At 56.9% G+C, this 17,410-nt stretch overlaps 1 protein-coding gene across 1 annotated transcript; it reads left to right on the plus strand.

Moving 5' to 3' along the window:
- The first annotated feature begins 7,492 nt into the window (after positions 1 to 7,492).
- On the plus strand, positions 7,493 to 16,145 carry CA4 (carbonic anhydrase 4). Its single transcript, XM_025851486.2, has 8 exons — positions 7,493 to 7,650; positions 12,205 to 12,258; positions 13,021 to 13,176; positions 13,804 to 13,949; positions 14,064 to 14,162; positions 14,431 to 14,497; positions 14,639 to 14,805; positions 15,832 to 16,145. The coding sequence occupies exons 1-8, from the start codon at positions 7,593 to 7,595 to the stop codon at positions 16,024 to 16,026; spliced, it is 942 nt and encodes a 313-aa protein (XP_025707271.1). The 5' UTR covers positions 7,493 to 7,592; the 3' UTR covers positions 16,027 to 16,145.
- Positions 16,146 to 17,410: the final 1,265 nt, after the last annotated feature.

Raw genomic sequence — 17,410 nt, forward strand, 5'->3', positions numbered from 1 at the left:
TAGGGAGCCACCACCCAACTGGAGGCGTTGGGACACTTCAGGCTTGAGGGGCTGTACAAGTTTGCTCAAGAAGGGTGCTGTGAATAGATGGAATCAGAAATTCCAGGAGACTGACATGGCTAGGAGGTGGCTCCCCAGACCGGCGCTGGCGGACTGCCTGGGGAGTGGCCATGGGCAGAGATGAGCGGGACCGGTTGGGTGCACAGGAGCTCAGGAGGGGAGGCCTTGTGTATAGATGGAGTCGTGTTTAATGGAAGTCCAGGGCCTCATCCTGGTCCTGGGGTGGGGCTGGGTGACCTGTCCAGGGCACACCAACTGTGCTTGCCCTCCCATGACCATAAACTGCTGCCCTCAAGTGTCTCCCCTCCGCCTTTGTCCGCTCATTTCCCCCTTCCTGTCGCACTCTGACAGGGGTGCCCCACGACCATATTCGTGAGCCTCATGGAGGCTCCAGGGACAGGGTGGCTGCTGGGAGGAGGCCCTGGTTGGGATGCTGCTCTACTCCCCTCCATGAAACACGGAATCTGAATCCTACAAAGGGTCATTTGCATGTTTCCTAGAAACAGTCCCCCATGTCCCTCACTGTCACTGAGTCAGCACAGCTGGACCTCTCTGCCTCCCTCCCCCGAAACAGCCCTTCTGCACCTCCATTTCTCCTCAGAGGTGCCCTTACCTTTCCTTTTAACTTGGGGTGTGAGGTGGGCCTGCGGGTGCAGGAGGGTTTGTCACAACAATCACTGGAACCAGAGTCTATACTGGGATTCCAAGCGAACAGGGAAGAGGCCCCAGGGGTGTGACCAGGCCTCTGCCTCCAGCTCTTGGCTCCACGTTCCTGGAACACCAGCCCCCCCAGGCTAGCTCAGTTCAAGCTCCCTCCCTACCTCCTTCCCTCTCATCCCTGACCTCAAACTCTGGCTGGTTCCCTGAGCACAGGCTCCGAGCCCCAGCCAGCCTCTGGGACTTGTGGCCCCGGCTCAGGGGCTTGGCCCTACTGGGCGCACTCCTCTGCCTTGCTTCCCAGGGTAAAACTTACAGTGGGGGAGTGGGGCTGTCACCGCCCCAGTAGGATTTCAGCCCAGGCCTCAAGGGTGCTGTCCATCTCACGGTGCTGAAGCTCCCAACTACTCCCATCCCTCCTGGGAGCCACATCCCCCACTTGTAGCCTCCACTCAGAATCCGACCCGAACTCTAGGACACGTTCACACTGTCCAATCACTTGCATGGATCATCCTCTGCTTTAACAGTTCAAACCATCACTGGTTTGAATTGCAAGCACGCCGGAGTCCAAGCTTCGAGAAAGCAGAATGTGACCCAGCTGAGGGCTCCACAAGGGGCTGCTGGCCCATGGGTTCTCTGAAGCACCATTGCCTCCTTCCTGGCCAGCCCTAGGAGGGTGGAGATCCACCCAGGGTCCTGGGATCGAGCCCCGTGTTGGGCTTCCTGCTCAACAGGGAGTCTGCTTCTCCCTCTCCCCCTGCGTGCTGCTCCCCCTGCTTGTGCTCTTTCACTCTCTCTCTGTGTCAAATAAATAAATAAAATATTTAAAAAAAAAAAGAATGTCAAGAGGGCGACAGCAGAATATTCAAACAAGTGCAGCCCCTCTGTGTCTACACAAGTCCCACACTCATGAAGCCAGCCCTGCCCAGTCCCATCTGGCATAGGTCTCATCGAACTTTAACTACATTTCAGAGTTAACTTTGAGGTTACTTACTATGGCAGCCACTTGCCCCCCACCTCCCTTGGTTGCCAGAATAAGGGAGGAGGCAGGGCAGATTATTCTTACCATCCCACATGTACCCACACGTAGCTCTTACCAGAGGCAGGAGGTGAACAATCTATGCAGCCTTGCTAAATCTCAGCTTCTATCTGCGGCTCTGACACCTTCATCATGTCCCCGGGGTATGGGGGAGCCAGGGCCACACCTGAAGGAAGGAGCTAGGGTGTGGTACTTGCTGACACATTCTCAAGTACTTGTCTCTGTTTCCCTTCTGATATCTGAGAGTAGTTCAGGTGTGAAATGAGGTTGCTTTCGGTGGTCATGGTGTGAAGTCTCTTGAAGGGGGCTAAAATTCTGGGAATCAGGTATGGGGTGACCCTAACGAGTTGCTTTCCAACTCTCTGCATGCTCTTTCACTGTCATTAGATGACACCCATGCCCAACTGAAAAACGCCAGGGCAGGACAGACTGATCTAGTTAGCCAGTGGCAAGAACTTGGAAGTGTAAAAGGCCCTGATGGGTTGGAAGCACAGGGACAGCAGAGGGCGCCATTGCTGTGCAAACACACCCTGGGGCCGAGGCACCCACCCGCACACTTTTCCTCCCAGCCTCTCTTCCCCTCAGATCTACACAGAACAACCCCCTCATCTCCCCACCCCCCTCCCACATGTTCCCTTACAGGCACACCCGAGGTCAAAGAGACTCCAGGCTCAGATTCTCCAGTTGACCGCTGAGGGTCCCTCGGCAGGGGTCCCGCACACTCCTTTATCCCACCTCCACATTGCTCTCCTGAACTGATGGCAGTTCTGTGCAATGAGGAGCTGGGGGAAGGCCCTGGGACACCTGGTTTCCTTCCCCAGCCTACAGCTCTGCCCCTCAGTGGAAGATGTTCCTTCAAGTGTTATTTACAATGGGAAGTCAGCTGAGGACACAGCCTGGGTACAATGGGGAACCACAAAATGACAGTTGCAAAGGCTGTGAGGTAAGGTGGACTCATGTTTACACTGAAATGTGAAGGTTAAAAAGCATGACACTGAGCTGTTCACTATGTCAACAGTGTTTTTCCTATAGATAAAGACAGAAAGAGAAGACAGAAAAATTAAACAGGTGGTGCCTGGGTGGCTCAGTCATTAAGGGTCTGCCTTCGGCTCAGGTCATGATCCCAGGGTCCTGGGATCGAGCCCCACATCGGGCTCCCTGCTCAGCAGGAAGCCTGCTTCTCCCTCTCCCACTCCCCCTGCTTGTGTTCCCTCTCTCGCTGTGTCTCTCTCTCGTTGTGTCAAATAAATAAATAAAATCTTAAAAAGAGAGAGAGAGAGAGAGAGAGAGGGAGAAAGAAAAATTAAACAGATTAAGGTGGGGAGCTGATTATTTTGTTTAATTTTTTTTCTTAAAAATATGTCAAATTGTAAAATAGTTGCCTCTGAGAGATAAGGTTTTTGGTGATTTTTCCCCACTGCTTCTTTCAAAAATATTCTACAATGAGTAAGTATTACCTGGATAATCAGAGAAAAAGAAGTTAACACACACACACACACACACACACACCTGAAAGAGCCTGTTCTCCTCATGTGGCCGCATCGTGAACTGAGGAGGGAATGTCCCCTTTTCCCCCAAGGCTGCCTTTTTCTCCCCACCTGGTTCCACCCTCATCGTCCTCTTCGGAGGTTCTCCTATCACGAAACCAGAACGTAAGTGGATACACTTGGAAAATCCAAAGCAGCTCTGATCCCAGCCTCCTGCTGGTGTGAGCCTGGATTCCTGTGGTTGAGACACAGAAGAGAGGGGGACAGCCCTGGGGGAGTTTTCCTGAACTCTCTGCAGGGCAGGAACAGAACATATGTCATCTCCACTGCTGGACCATTCCCCATGCTTCTTACTGCTGTTATTTCAAAATGTTCAAGGGCAGAAGTTTCCACCAACCCCTCCACTAAGGAGGCCCCTATCCTGCCCCCATGAGAGCCTCCAAATCTTTCTGCCCCCCCCCCACTCTCCCCCAGGATTCTCCCTATAGACCAGAGAAATAGGGTAGGCGTGAGGATGAGGGAAGAAGAACTGCAGCTTTCACAGATGCCGGCAGGAAAGGAGCTTTCTTGTCTCTGCTGGAACATGGCAGAGATCCAGGTTGGGGAGTGGTGGAGAGGAGAATATTGCTTAAACCTTCTTCTGCATGTGGGTTTCATCTTAACTTCCAGGGACACAAACCTGGAGTCTCTGCAAACATTTCCTTGAATTATCTGCTAATCCCAGGAGGCCCTGAGAGTGCAGAAAGCAATGGGAGATGGAGGCTGGGTATCCCTGTGGGAGGGAGGTGTGTGTGTGTTTGAGAGAGGGGGGTGAAGTGGCATGGAAATGAGGAGGGAAGCAGGAGACCCGGGTTCAAATCTCAGCTCTGCTCTCTCTGTGCTGGGCAGCTTAGGTGAGTTCCTGCTCTCTCTGAGCCTCAGCTTCCTCTTTTGTGACTCAAAGTAGTAATTAAGGATCCCTGTCCCTTTCTAGGGCCGAGGGACCCTCTCTGAAGAGGTTTCCTGACCTAGAAAATCAGGCTCTTGAGATCTACCCCCTCATCAAAAGAAGTATCAGTCCAACCTTCTAACCCCAACAAACAGGTCCTAGCCATCTGATGCCAAATACCTCCCCAATTCTGTCTCTCAGCACCCTTACCTCTCACTTGGTGACTAGCCACCCCACTCTGCCTCTTCTCATTCTGTTCCCTCTGGCTGGACTTCCCTTCCCTTTTCGGGTTAACATCTACTTGTCTTCTAATACTCAGTGTGGATCTCATCTTCTCCAGGAAGCCTTCTCCAATTCTCCACTCACTGGCTGGTTGAGGCACCACTTCTCTGGGCTCCTATACAATCAAGGGCATGTGCCATTTTTGCCCTTAATGGCTAGTAATTAGAGCTGAGGTTTGTTGAGTACTTACTGAGTGTCTAGACCTCTACCAGGCTCTTCACTTAGCATCACATAGTTGGAGCCCAACCATACCATGTGAGGGAGGTGCTGTCTTTATCCCCATTTTCCAGATCAGGACATTGAGCCTGAGGGAGGTAAAGGGTGAGTGGTGGGGCTGGGATGTGAACCCAGAGCAGTGTTGCTCCAAAGCGGGTTCTAAGCTTCTGCTTCATACTCTGTCAGCCCACCTTGCTGCCTGAACATAGGTGCGATGGGTTTCTGTTTAGGGGTACACGCTCAGCCTTCCTCTGACCGATGAACACCGGGAACCACCTCACACCAGACGGCGCCATGGGGGTGAGCATCCCCAGAGGATGAGAGCCATGATTCATCTCTGCGACAACCATGGGTCAGGGGAGGAGGCACCCAGGAGCCATGAGGTGCATTGTGAAAGCCTGGGCTGGGCAGGTACTGGTTCACAGCTGGTTCTCAGTAACTGTTCATTGGCAGAGGGCAGGGATGACCATCCCATCCCCACTTTACAGCCAAGGAAGTTGCAATCAGAGAGGAGTAGGAAAGTTGCCCAAGGCCATGCCTAGGTTAGAGGAAGCGCAGAGCCTTGAATGCAGGACACTTGGGGAGCCTGGGCAGAGTAAGAGGAAGGAAACTGCGCCAGGGCTGGGGCCAGTGGGCCTGGGGTTGGCAGCTTTATGGGCCCTGTAAGTCACTAAGACGCGACAGGGCCCATCCCTGCTCTAATGACCCCTGCTTGAATGAGGGCTTTGTCCCCTCCAGGGGAGCGGGGCCCTGGGCCTAGACAGTGACAGGTGACTAGTTTATGGCAAGCCAGGACAGGGGGGTTGGCTGGGAGATAAGGCTGGGAATGTTAAGCCTAGAAGCGGGGAGCCTCTTGCCCCGTGTAGCCTTGGGGAGATGCCATACAGAGCAGGAGCCATGCCCCAACGTCCCGCATTGCCCATGTACAGCCTCTGTGGTGTCCCTGATGGAGGCACATCCATGAGGAGGCACCCATCCTTAACCTCCTCCCATGCATGCTCCATGCCTCAGAGGGGACACTACACCAGAGCTCGGTTCTCCCCCATCTCGCTGGCCCCCGCATGCTAGGGGGGCACACTCGCAGGTGTGGAGCAAGGGCAGCTCCCCCATCACATTCTTCTCCCCTGGGAGGCCCCAAGGGGATGGACTTTGAAGTGGGTCCGAAGGTCACTGATCAGTAGCCCCTTAACCCCACCAAAGGTTTTCAATCTCTCCTGCCAGTCAGGGGGCTGGCCTGGGGGGCTCACACGGACCCCCTGAAGTACATTTCATTCCCAGGAATAGGGTTCCTCCCCACTCCATTCCCCAGTCCTGAGAGATATATTTTTATAGCCCTGAGGACATAAATCCACTCCCCAGAAAAGGCCCTAGGGTGTGGAATCCCTCCCCTAACTGCCACAGCCTCAGCTGCTGATTAAATTCAAAAGCAGTGTAGACAATAGAGCCCTAAACATGATGTGGACGCCCCCTCCCCTCTCCGAAGGATCAAAGCTGCTCCTTGAGGCTGTGATCCTGGGCCAGGAGGTGTGGGGGGGGGGGAGGGCAGAGGTTAGAGCCAGGACTCTGAGCAAGGAGGAGGCCCCTTTGCCTGGAGAGTTCTAGGAGAGGCAATCCCTCTTCAGAGGTCCCTAGCCTAGGTTCAAAGGCCAGTGGGAGCAGAAAGGTTGGCAGCGGATGGGGAAGCGACTAAACCAGAAAACAGGGGCTTCCTGTTGATGAAGGGGGCCCAGGCCCGCTGCCTGGTTCCCTGTCCCTCTTCCCTACCCAAGACTGAGCTTTCCAAACCCCCACGGAAGGCCCCACCCGATGTGGGACGCAGAGTACCTAGAGCCATCGTGAAAGAGTCTAGAGGCCCTGCAGCCGGGGGGAGGCAGCCAGGAGACAGAGTACCCCTCCTGAGACCAGGGGCAGCTTCCTCTCTATGACTGCCCTCAGCCCCGTTGTCCCAAATGCTAGGGCTTCCTTCAAGCCTGGACCCCCCTGAAGATCCTGGCAGATGAGAGAACTAGGGGTCCATTCAGACCCCTGTCTCTTCTCTTCCCATCGCATCTCAGGGGTCTGGGGGCCTCAAAACAGGAACCAGCCCCCTCCCTCTGACCCCATAAGCCCCTTGGGATCTATTTCTCAGTTCTGCCCCTCACCGCCCCTGTCTTCCTGCTCTGGCCATCACATAAATGCTCACACAGCAATTTAGAGGCATCTTCATTCCGTGTTGGAAGAAGTGTCTTTGGTCTGCTTAGAAATTAAGTTTGGAGCAGCCTGGGAGGAAACAGAAAAGAGACCAGATAATCAGCGACCACAGCCTGAGCGAGAAAAGCAAGCCTTCTTTCTGGGGACACCGGATTCAAGAAACACCAGCACACATCCCTCGACAGCACCATCCTCGGGAGGCTATCTCTACCCGTCCACCTCCAGCCCAGGCCTATTCCAAGGCCCCGGCAGACTGGAGGGAGCGAGAGGGCGGCGCGGGGGGTCCAGGCCAAAGTGATCAAAGGCAGAAATCCGGGCACCCACCCTTGTATCGATCAAGTACCTCGCGAGGTCACCACCACCCCGTTCCCAAACCAGAGACCAGGTGTGAGACGGGGGCGGGCCGCTCTTGGGTGTGCGGGGCAGGGCGCTGCCTCCGAGGCGAGAGGAGCAGAGCCGGCGGCGGGGGCGGGGTGGTGGCGGTGCGGGCACGAGGCACAAGGTGGCCCGGCAGGGGGTGGGAGCACAGGAGGGGAGCGGATTTCAGCGCAGGGACAGGACGCGAGGAGGGGAGGCTCCGCCAGGGGGAGGAGCCGCTACCCGCGTCCCTCTGTCGGGGCTCCCTCCCGTCGCGGCTCCGCTATAAAACCCGGGGCCGGCATGATCGCGGCACCCCCGGAGGCCTCCTCGGCACGCGACCCCCGGCTCGGCGGCGTCTCGGCTCCTGTGCGGGATGCGGCTGCTGCCCGCGCTCCTGGCCCTCGCCGCCGCCCGGCCCTTGGCCAGCGCAGGTGACAGCGCGGGCCCCCCTCCGGCCCCTGGGCGGGCGGCCCCTCGGCGCCCCCAGCCCCAGTGCGCGCGGGGCGCTGGGCGCGCGCCGGGCTCGGGGCTCGGGCTGCGGGGGCCACCGCCGCGGCCACGGGGCGGGACGGCGGGCGGGGCGGCCACGTGCGGCGGCGGAGCGCTGTGTGCACGCGTGTGCGCGGCTGCGGGGTTTTGCGGGTTCTGCGGGGCTTCGGGGCGCTCGGCCCGGCGAGCGTGCGAGTCAGTGATGTGGACGCTTCTCCGACCAGCCTCGACGCGCGCACGCCGTTCTCGCCCTTTCTGACGTTGCCCGCTTCTTTGGTCCTCAGCCTGTCCCCGGGTCGCTGTCCGTCCCGCCGGGGCTCAGTGCTGAGGGGCTGCTCCCCGCCCAGAGCGCGGGGGACCTGGCTTTTCCGCTTCGCACCCTGGGTTCCTTGTCACCCGAGGCTGCCGGGCCCCCTTCCCCTCCCCAGCCCCCAGCGCCCTAATGGGAGCCTGCGGCGGGGTGGGGGGTGGGGGGTGGAACACGAGGAGACCCGAGGCCCTGGCCGAGCCGGTCTTTCCGGCCAGGGTGATTTTCGTTTAAAGATTGATGTGGCCGAGCTCTTAATTATTCACCTAGGTGGGAGGTGGCAGGGGTTGTGTGTTAATATTTGATAAGGAGCTGAAAGCGCCTCCAACCCCACGGCTGGGCACAGGGATCCGGGGAGGCATCTTTTCTGCGGCCCCATAGGGGACCATCTCCTCCGCAGGAAGCCCTCATCCGCCAGTCCCCGGCTCAGCTTACCCCTCCGATGGTCCCCCGTTCGGGTCCAGCTGGCCAAACTTCCTCTCCAAAGCTAGATGCTCCTTTCTTGGAGTCGTGGAGTGAGGGGTGAAGGTGCCCTCGGCAGCAGAGAAGGCTTTTGCAGGAATGTGCCCTTTGCAGGAAAGATTTAGCTCTGTGTGTGTGTGTGTGTGTGTGTATGTGTGTGTGTGGTAAGGGGATTGAGGGGAATCTTGCAGAAACTACTGGCTTCTTCCTAGGAGAGGAGGAAGGAGGAAAGAGGAAAGCCAGGCTGTGAAAAAATTTATATGTAACCATGGAGTGTGAAACCTACCTAAGGGGCTGGGCTCAGTAGAAAGAGAAAAGAGAAACACTTAGCAATTAATTCCGTTGCTTTGTAGCTGTGTGGCCCTGGGTAAGTCACTTCACCTCAGTTTTCTCACAATATAGAGATAGTAATTCTGACTTCAGGTGTTTTAAGGATTCAGGTGAGCTAGTGGATGTAAGTGCTTAGTGCGGTACCTGAGTGGCGCATGGCAGACGCCCCCATGCGTGATGGCGTCATGGCTCTACCACTGGCCTGGGGCCAGCCAGCCAGGAATCTAGCTCAGCTGCCCCCTCCTACAAGCTGTGCTCCCCTTAAGCGTGGGGCTTTCTGACTGGAAACTGTCTCGGGACCTGTCTTCCTCTACCCATTTCATCCCCTGGGACACTTGAGGCTGCAGAGTGACCAGGATACACATCAGACGACCCAGAGCATCTGCTGCCATGGAGGGAGGAGGAGGGGAGAGGATCCTAGGTCTCTTTGGGGCCCCAGAACCCTGGCCGGGAGATGCTGAGACTTTGCCAGGACATACTAGGGTTTTGCTGAGCTGGTTTCCAGGGTTCCTTCTTCCCCACAGAGGGGGTGGGTAGAGTGAGCAAGGTCCATCAGAGAGAACTTCTTGAGTCAACTCTAAAGAAAGGTGTTGGGTGGGGGGGCAAGTCAAGGGTGGGGGGACAGTGGCTGGGTGATTGGTGATGGTTGCGAGGTCTATGAATGCATCCCTGGTCAGGGCGGGTCACCTAGGTAGAACCTGGAGCTTGGAGCCAAGATCTGTCTGTGGGGAGCCCCTCTCCTTCCCAGGCCCTCTGGAGATGGACTAAGGCAGCAGGCTTGTCATTATTTGCAAGGGCAGCCCTCTCATGAATGAATACAGGAACCTGAGCTGGTTTGTGACCCTGCCATCTCAGCCCATGGACACAGACCTGACCCCTGGCCTCATCAACACTGTTTTCCTGGTTCTTGCCTCCCGAAGAGGGTAGTTACAAGAGCATTCAGTCACACGGGTCGAAAGTCTCCACAATTAAGACAGTGGATCAGAGGTCACCATTACAAAACCAGGAGCCGTAGCCAGAGTCAGGGAAGAGCACATTCCCGAGAATGGCTCAGCCTGAACCAGATGGGCCCTGGGGAGGCTGAGAGAAGGGTCCGCTCTTCCTCAGGACTCTGGCTTCAGCAAGACTTCCCCTGGAAGAGCTTCCACTGGGGCTTCCAGTCAACCTTGGAGGCCCCTTCTGCCTTCAGGACCTTTGAGAGGGGAGGACACAGGTGAATTACAACAAGGAGCCTTTCACGGTTACAAGTGAGCTCCATCCATCGTCTCCTCAGACCCTGACCACAGTGCCGGGCTGTTGGGTGGCAGTTCGTTCTGCCTGAGGTAGAATGGAAGGCTCGGGAAAGTTAATGACCTCTCCCGTAGAGATTAAGCAAGAGCGAGAGCCAGGACTGAGCCAGGACTGAGCCAGGTGAGCAGGCTCCAACTTCACAGCTCTGACCACCTGCAGAGAGGGGCCTCTGCCCCTTGCAGAGTTGACACACATAGGGGTTCCTGGGATGCGGAAGTGCCCCTCGGTGGGGGGTGGGGGGCAGCGGATGGTGGGGAGGACCCTGCAGGAACTGGCAGATTCTGAAAGAGGTCGGACTGGCATGGCAGGCGGCAGGCGAAGCCCCGGACCCAGAGCTGGCAAACGCAAAGCCCTAGCTGGCTCTGAGGGCCCTGGAGTGAGAAGGTGCCCGTTTTCCGGGGATGCTCACTCTCCTGGCCTGGCTCCCCTCGTCCCCTCCCCTACTGAGAACCTGACCTCCTCCTGGCTCCTGCCCCACCCTGGCCTCATTCCAGAGACCTCAGCAGAGGTCGGGTGGATGGAGGCAGCCCCGAGAGAAGGGGGCGGAGGTGCTCAGAGGCCTCAGCTCAGGCTGAGTGGGAAGCTGTGCTTTTCTTGGGAATTTTCTCATCCCTGATTTCTTTCCAGCTCACTTCATTTCTATCCTCTCTGCCCAGCCCGGGCTTTGGCCATCTGCGCACTGATCTGAGGCCAGTGGGAGGGAGGCCAGGGAAAGTAAGGACTCACTGGGGACTTTACTATGCTTCTAGGCTGCCTGGACGACTCTACTGTCTCTCATTTCATCCTCCCACAGCCCAGTGAGGCGGATGCTCTTAGCTCCATTTGACAGATGAGAAAACTGAGGCTCAGGGACATTAAGGTGACTTGCCCCAAAGTGGTCCAGCCAGAATTCCAGCTCTGGATCAAATGTTTTGTCCACCCTACTGCTGCAGCCTTTTTTTTTTTTTTTTTAAATCAATAGACTATAATTATAGGGCACCTGGGTGGCTCAGTTGGTTAAGCGACTGCCTTCGGCTCAGGTCATGATCCTGGAGTCCCAGGATCGAGTCCCCACATCGGGCTCCCTGCTCAGCAGGGAGTCTGCTTCTCCCTCTGACCCTCTTCCCTCTCATGCTCTCTAGCTCTCATTCTCTCTCTCAAATAAACAAATAAAATCTTTAAAAAAAAAAGACTGTAATTATAGAGAGTTTTAGGTTTACAGAAAAACTGAGCAGAAAGCGCAGAAGGTTCCAAGGCACCCTGCCCTGGCAGTTTCCCCTGTTGGGTAATATCTTGCATTTAGTTAGTATGTTTGCAGTGCAGCCTCTTTTCAGGGATGCTGGCTGTACTGCCCTGAACCAGAGCTGGGATTAGAATCCGAATCTGCTCCCATGTCCCAGGATTTTGGGGTGGTGGGGCAGGGGAAAAGCCTTGATTGCCTTCCCTGGTGGGCTGTGAGAGTTTAGTCCAGAATGGGTCTTAATCACACAAGAGCGTGTGTTCCAGGGAAGGGCTAGTCTAATCTCCATCACCCCAGATCAAGTCTGGGAAGGCAGCCAAGCTGAACTTGGCTCTATTGTCCCAGGAGGAGAGCCTGGGCCTAATCCCGTTCCTGCCCTCCCACCCCAAACCTCCCTTCCAGGTTTGGGGTGGGAGATACAAGGGAGGAGGAAGAGGCTGATAGCAACTGGAGGAGTGTCAAGGCCAGCCCCTGGGTAGCAGTGAGGGCCTCAGAGGACCTCCCAAGGCCCCTCAAGAGTGGCTGTTTAGCCTGAGGACCAGTGCCCTGGGCACGATGACCAGTTGATCAGCCATGGGTCACCTGGGGCCTGGCTGCTTCTACCACTTCTGTCCCCATCCCTATATTTTCTCAAGTCTCCTTCCTTCGGGCCTCTGTCCCAGACTCCAGGAATGCTCTACCCCAACCCAAGGGGGTCTCTGACTCCAGGGATATTCCTCGTCTCTGACCCAGTGTGTACACTAGACACACACAGACACACAGACACACACACACACACACACACACACACAGTGTTGCTTATGTGCACACAGCTCAACTCTATTCCTAGATGCATGTGTGCGCAAATACACCGACACAGGCCTCACATCCTTCCTCTCTCTACTCCAGAGTCACACTGGTGCTACGAGATTCAAGCCAAGGCCTCCAACTATACTTGCTTGGGTGAGTACAGCAAGTCTTGGGGACGGGCTTTTCTGCGTGGTGGGGACTGCCCAAGTCAAAATGAAAACCCAGGGAGGGTGGGAAGGATAAGGGTAATGATGGTCCCCCAGTCAGATATCAGTTCTTCAAACACACACACACACACACAGTCCTGGTGTTCAGAGGACAGGGAAGGTAGCGTGACGCAAGTCTTCCCTGGCATCTCCCGTCATTGTCACTAAGAGGGGAAGTGTTCTAACAAACAAATCAGCAGTAGCATCAGATATAGAGACACATTTTACTTTTTTTTTTTTTTTTAAGTAGGCTCCCTACTTGAACTCATAACCCTGACATCGAGAGTCACAAGCTCCACCAACTGAGCCAGCTGGGTGCCCTCTTATAACAAAATAGAGAGTTGGTTCTATTCCAGTGACACCTCTTCGGGTGGACCTGGGAGGTTGTCCTTAGCATTTTTTTTTCAACTGTTGATCCATTTCCCTGCAGTCTGCTCTCCTGCTGCCTACGCCCTGTTTCAGTGACTGAACAGTGTTGCCCCCTCCCCAAGCCCCAACCATCCGTGTTCAGGGAATCAGCATCCTCCAAGGGCTCCTTCCCCGCCTCCAAGCCCTCAGATAATGTTTACTGTTAGTCAGCTTGTCCTTTCCTAGGTCCCCTTCCAGGGGACTCCACTCAGGGCTTCCAAGCACTCCCTCCTTCCCCTCCTTGAACTTGAGGAGGTGCCATGTGCCCCTGACTCTCGGCCGACCCCTCCTCCCTGCTCAGGGCCTAGCCAGTGGGGTGAAGACTGCCAGAAGAACCGCCAGTCCCCCATCAACATTGTAACTACAAAGGCACAGGTAGACCCAGACCTGGGACACTTCTCCTTCTCTGGCTATGACAAGAAGCAAAAGTGGAAAGTCCAGAACAATGGGCATTCAGGTGGGTCCTGGGGAGGTGAAGGGGGGGACCTGGGCAGGCAGTGGCTAGGGGGCTCCTCCAGGTCCACCTTTGCTGCGGGGGGTTTGCAAAGCCCAGGGGTAGGGGAAACAGGACGGGCTTCGGAAGGGAAGGAGCACTTCACAGTATCTTCAGGACTTTCATCAGGGCGGTCTGGGTGGAGGAGGGGCAGCGTTCTAGGAAGAGGGAACGATAGGGCAAAGGTGCAGAGGTGTGAAGTGGCTTGGGGTGTTCAGAAAACCCTGTGTGGCGCCGTGGGCACGGAGGCAGAGAGCGGAGCTAGGACGGGCCAGAGTCAGGCCAGGAGCAGCTGAACTGGGCCCAGGCGCAGCTCACCCAGGGGCTGAGGGGTTGGACATGGAGAAGGCCCGGCATCAGGGAGGGGCTTGAAGCAGGGGAGGGACTGGGCTCAGGTGCATGTTTGGGGCAGCGCGTGGCCGGCGACAGGTCTGGGCTGTACCACCTGTCTGATCCCATCCTGTCCCTGCAGGGCTCAGGACTGTAGCCTGGGAAGGGGCGGGGGGCAGGAGAGAAGGTTCTGTGTGGGTGGGGCTGGGAGAGGCTAGGGGAGGTGGGTGCGAGGACTCGGCCCCCTCTTGTGCCCTGCAGTGATGGTGTTGCTGGAGGGCGAGGCTTCCATCACTGGAGGAGGACTGAGTGGCCAGTACCGGGCCACACAGCTGCACCTGCACTGGTCTGAGGTGCTGGATGGGGGCTCAGAGCACACCATCGATGGGGGTCGCTTTGCCATGGAGGTGAGGGCCCCTTTCCAGGGTGGTGCATGGCTGGGCTCTGGGTGGACCTGCCTTGGGCAAGAAGGGTGCTCCAGCCCCCTCACGGGTCCTCTCTCCATTCCCCTCCCGCACCAGATGCACATAGTACATGAGAAAGCAAAGGGCACATCGAGGAACGAGAAAGAGGCCCAGGATGCCAAAGATGAGATTGCAGTGCTGGCCTTCCTGGTGGAGGTGGGACCCTCATCCCCCAGGGGCTGAGAAGCTGCTGCTTCGGATCCAGAGATCTGGGATTCCAGCAAGGCAGGAGGGGGTTGGGGGGCCCCCGACTTCCCCTCTGTTTCTCAGCAGCTTGTATACCCCCAGGTGGGGAGGCCAGTGCCTCTCAGGGCCCCAGTCCCAGAAGCGGCCTGCCCTCCCCACCCCAGACCAGGAGAATGGACTGGTCGTCAGCACTGGCTCTCCACAAGTCCCTCTCAAGCCCCCTTCCCTTCTGTTCCAGGTCGGATCTGAGAAGAATGATGGCTTCCAGCCCCTGGTGGAGGCGCTGTCTTATGTCCCTAGACCCAGTGAGTGGCTGGGGGGGAGGGGAGGGAAGGAGACTTCTTCCTACAGAGGAAGGGCCAGGGTGATGCGGTGGCCGGGGCTCTCAGGGATCCCTTGCTTCCCCCGCCAATCGACGGTATCCTCTGTACCTACCCCCACCCCAGAGATGAACACCACGATGAAAGAGAGCATCAGCCTGTTCGACTTGCTCCCCAAGAAGGAGAAACTGAGGCATTACTACCGCTACCTGGGCTCACTCACCACTCCAGGCTGCCAAGAAATGGTTGTCTGGACGGTGTTCCAGGAGCACATTCAGCTCCACAGGGATCAGGTACGTAGGGCCCCAGCCAAGGGTGCAGCCTCCCACCACCCAGTTCCCCAGAAACCATCCCTCTGGATCCTCACGGAGGCCCCCTGGGCTGGGGTGGGGATGGGGCACCCCAGGGAGCTGAGGTCCTGTTGGTTGAATCCATAGACCCTCCCTGGGGCAGACAAGAAAGTTCTCGCCTATCCCGTCCCTGGCTTGAGGGCTGTGGGGGAGGCTGTGGAAGAAGCAGTCAGGAAAGGCCTCCGTGCTGCCCCCTGCAGGTAGATGTCCAGCTGAGGGCAGGGAGCTGGTGTCCTGGACCCGGAGGAGGTGTCAGCAACGGGGAGGGCCCGGGGCTGGCCAGGAGCAGCTGAGAGAGGGGCCGTGCAGCCACAGGAGAACAGTCCATTCATTCAACAAGGGTACTCGAGGCCTTACAACACACTAGGCTCCAGGGATACAGCCGTGAACCCAAGAGCCCAAATCCCTGCTCCAGGGATACTTTCACGGCTGAACGGTGGCTCTCAAAGGGTGGTCCCTGGTCCAGTGGCATCAACATGTTAGACATTTCATTTCTTGGAACTCGCCGCCCCCTGCCCCGTCCTACTGAATCAGAAACTCCGGGGGTGGGGCCTGGCAATGTGGGGACCAACAAGCCCCCCACCCCTGCCCTGCCCCGCCGTGATGCTCATGCGCTCAAGTCTGAGAACCACTGTTCTATAGTAACAGTGATAATACAGCAGAGATCAGTGATTATGGGCCCTCAAAACCGTGAGCTGTGTGTCCACCTGGCTAAGGGAAGCTAGTGGGAACTAAGCCCCTACCAGTGCCAAGCATTCTACATCCCTTATTCTTTTCATCTGCACAAAAACCTGAGAGCTAGGAAAAAACAAAACAAAACAAAACAAAAAGAAACCTGAGAGCTAGAGATTCTGAGCCCCTTTACTAAAGAGGGCTCAGAGAGGCAAGGTGATTGGCCTGGGGTCGCACAGCAGGGAGCACAGGTCTGCTCGGCTCCTGGTTTCCTGCTGAGCCCGGTCCCTTCCACAGATCCTCACATTCTCCAAGAAGCTGTACTATGATAAGGAACAGACACTGAGAATGACAGATAACGTCAGGCCCTTGCAGGACCAGGGGCAGCGCCTCGTGTTCAAGTCTCAGGCCCCGGGACAGCTGCTTCCCTTGCCCCTGCCCGCCCTGCTGGTCCCCATGCTCACCTGCCTGACGGCTGGCTTCCTCCGATGATCGCTCACTTCTGGACACTTGACCTCTGCTCTCAGCGTGTAGAGGCCTGGGGCCTCCATTCCTCAGGCTTCCTAGCTTGGATTTTGATGATGATTAAATGGATATATTTTTGGAGAAAACTCTCTCAGGTCTATTTTTAGCTTCTATCTATCCCTGTGACTATCCCTGCCCTGTTCCCCTCAATCCGCCGCTGTTCCAGGGGAAGGGCCTGAAGTCCTGGAGATTCCTTCTGAGCAGGGACCATGAGGCACCCCCTCCCACCTTTGTGAACTCCCTGTCTACACCGCACTTGGAGAGATGCAAAGACGGCTCTGAGTTCCAACACAGAGAATGCCACAGAAGTTCCGATCCAGCCTCCTCCCTGTGTAACGGAGGAAGCCGAAGCTCAGAACAGAGAGCAGGCTGGATGGAGGCCACATGGTGGGGCTCTGGTAGAGGTGCCTCAGCCCCCGGCCCAGCGCTGTCTCCTCTGTCCTCGGGCTGGAGGGTGCGGGTCGTGTGTGCGTGCGGCCTAGGCAAGGGAGGTGCCAGGGTGTTCATTTATTTGCCCAAATATTTCTTGAGCGTCTATGTTCTAGGCACTGGGGATATGGCAGGGAAGGCAGACGAAAAATGCCAGCCCTCCTGGAGTCACCAGTCTAGCTGGAGTCACTGTGAATCAAACAAACATCGTACAGGTATCAGAAGGCAGTAAGAGCTACAGAGAAGCATAATTGGGAAGGGAAGGTGGTTAGGGAAGGTCTCATCTGGAAGGGACATCGGGAAGACTTGAATGAGGCCAGGGAGGGGGGCCATCTGGGAGCCAGCAGGTGTTCCTGGGGGGAGGGAAGGGCGCCAGTCAGAGGAAGAGCAGGAAGGCCAGCAGGAGTGGGGTGAGGGAAGGAGAAAGCCCTCGAGAGAGAGCTGGAGGGCCGGGGAGTGGGGGAGGTAAAAGGGAGAAGGGAGAGGTTAGGTGGGGGGGGGGCAGGGAGGGCTTATAGGAGGATATGGTAAGGATGCTGGTTTTGATCCTGAGAGGCTAGAGCAGAGGGGCCTGATATACTCCGTTGGGGGGAAGCAGGGGCTGCAGGGGGGAGGGGGGAGGGGAGGCTTCAATGATCCAAGGTGAATCCGAGCGTCTTTGGACACTTTGTGAGACCAGGAGGAGGCAGGTATGGGGAGGAGGAGGGTCCAGAAAACTGAGGGAGAAGGAGATAAGGGGCCCAAGGACAGGTCCCAAGCCAGGCAAGCAGGGGTCGAGGGGCCCCAGGCTCTGGGATCTCATCATCCAGGGCAGGGCTGGATTGTGGAGCCTGAGCTCAGGGAAGGGGAGGAGAATGAGGGTTGCTGGGTGAAGAGGGGTCCCTGGGGGGGGTGCTCTAGCAGGTTCTACCATCTGCAGGTG

This window comes from Callorhinus ursinus, unplaced genomic scaffold (assembly GCF_003265705.2).
Source record: "Callorhinus ursinus isolate GAN/ISIS: 27379988/994484 unplaced genomic scaffold, GSC_fseal_2.0 scaffold34, whole genome shotgun sequence".
NCBI classification, from domain to species: Eukaryota; Metazoa; Chordata; class Mammalia; order Carnivora; family Otariidae; genus Callorhinus; species Callorhinus ursinus.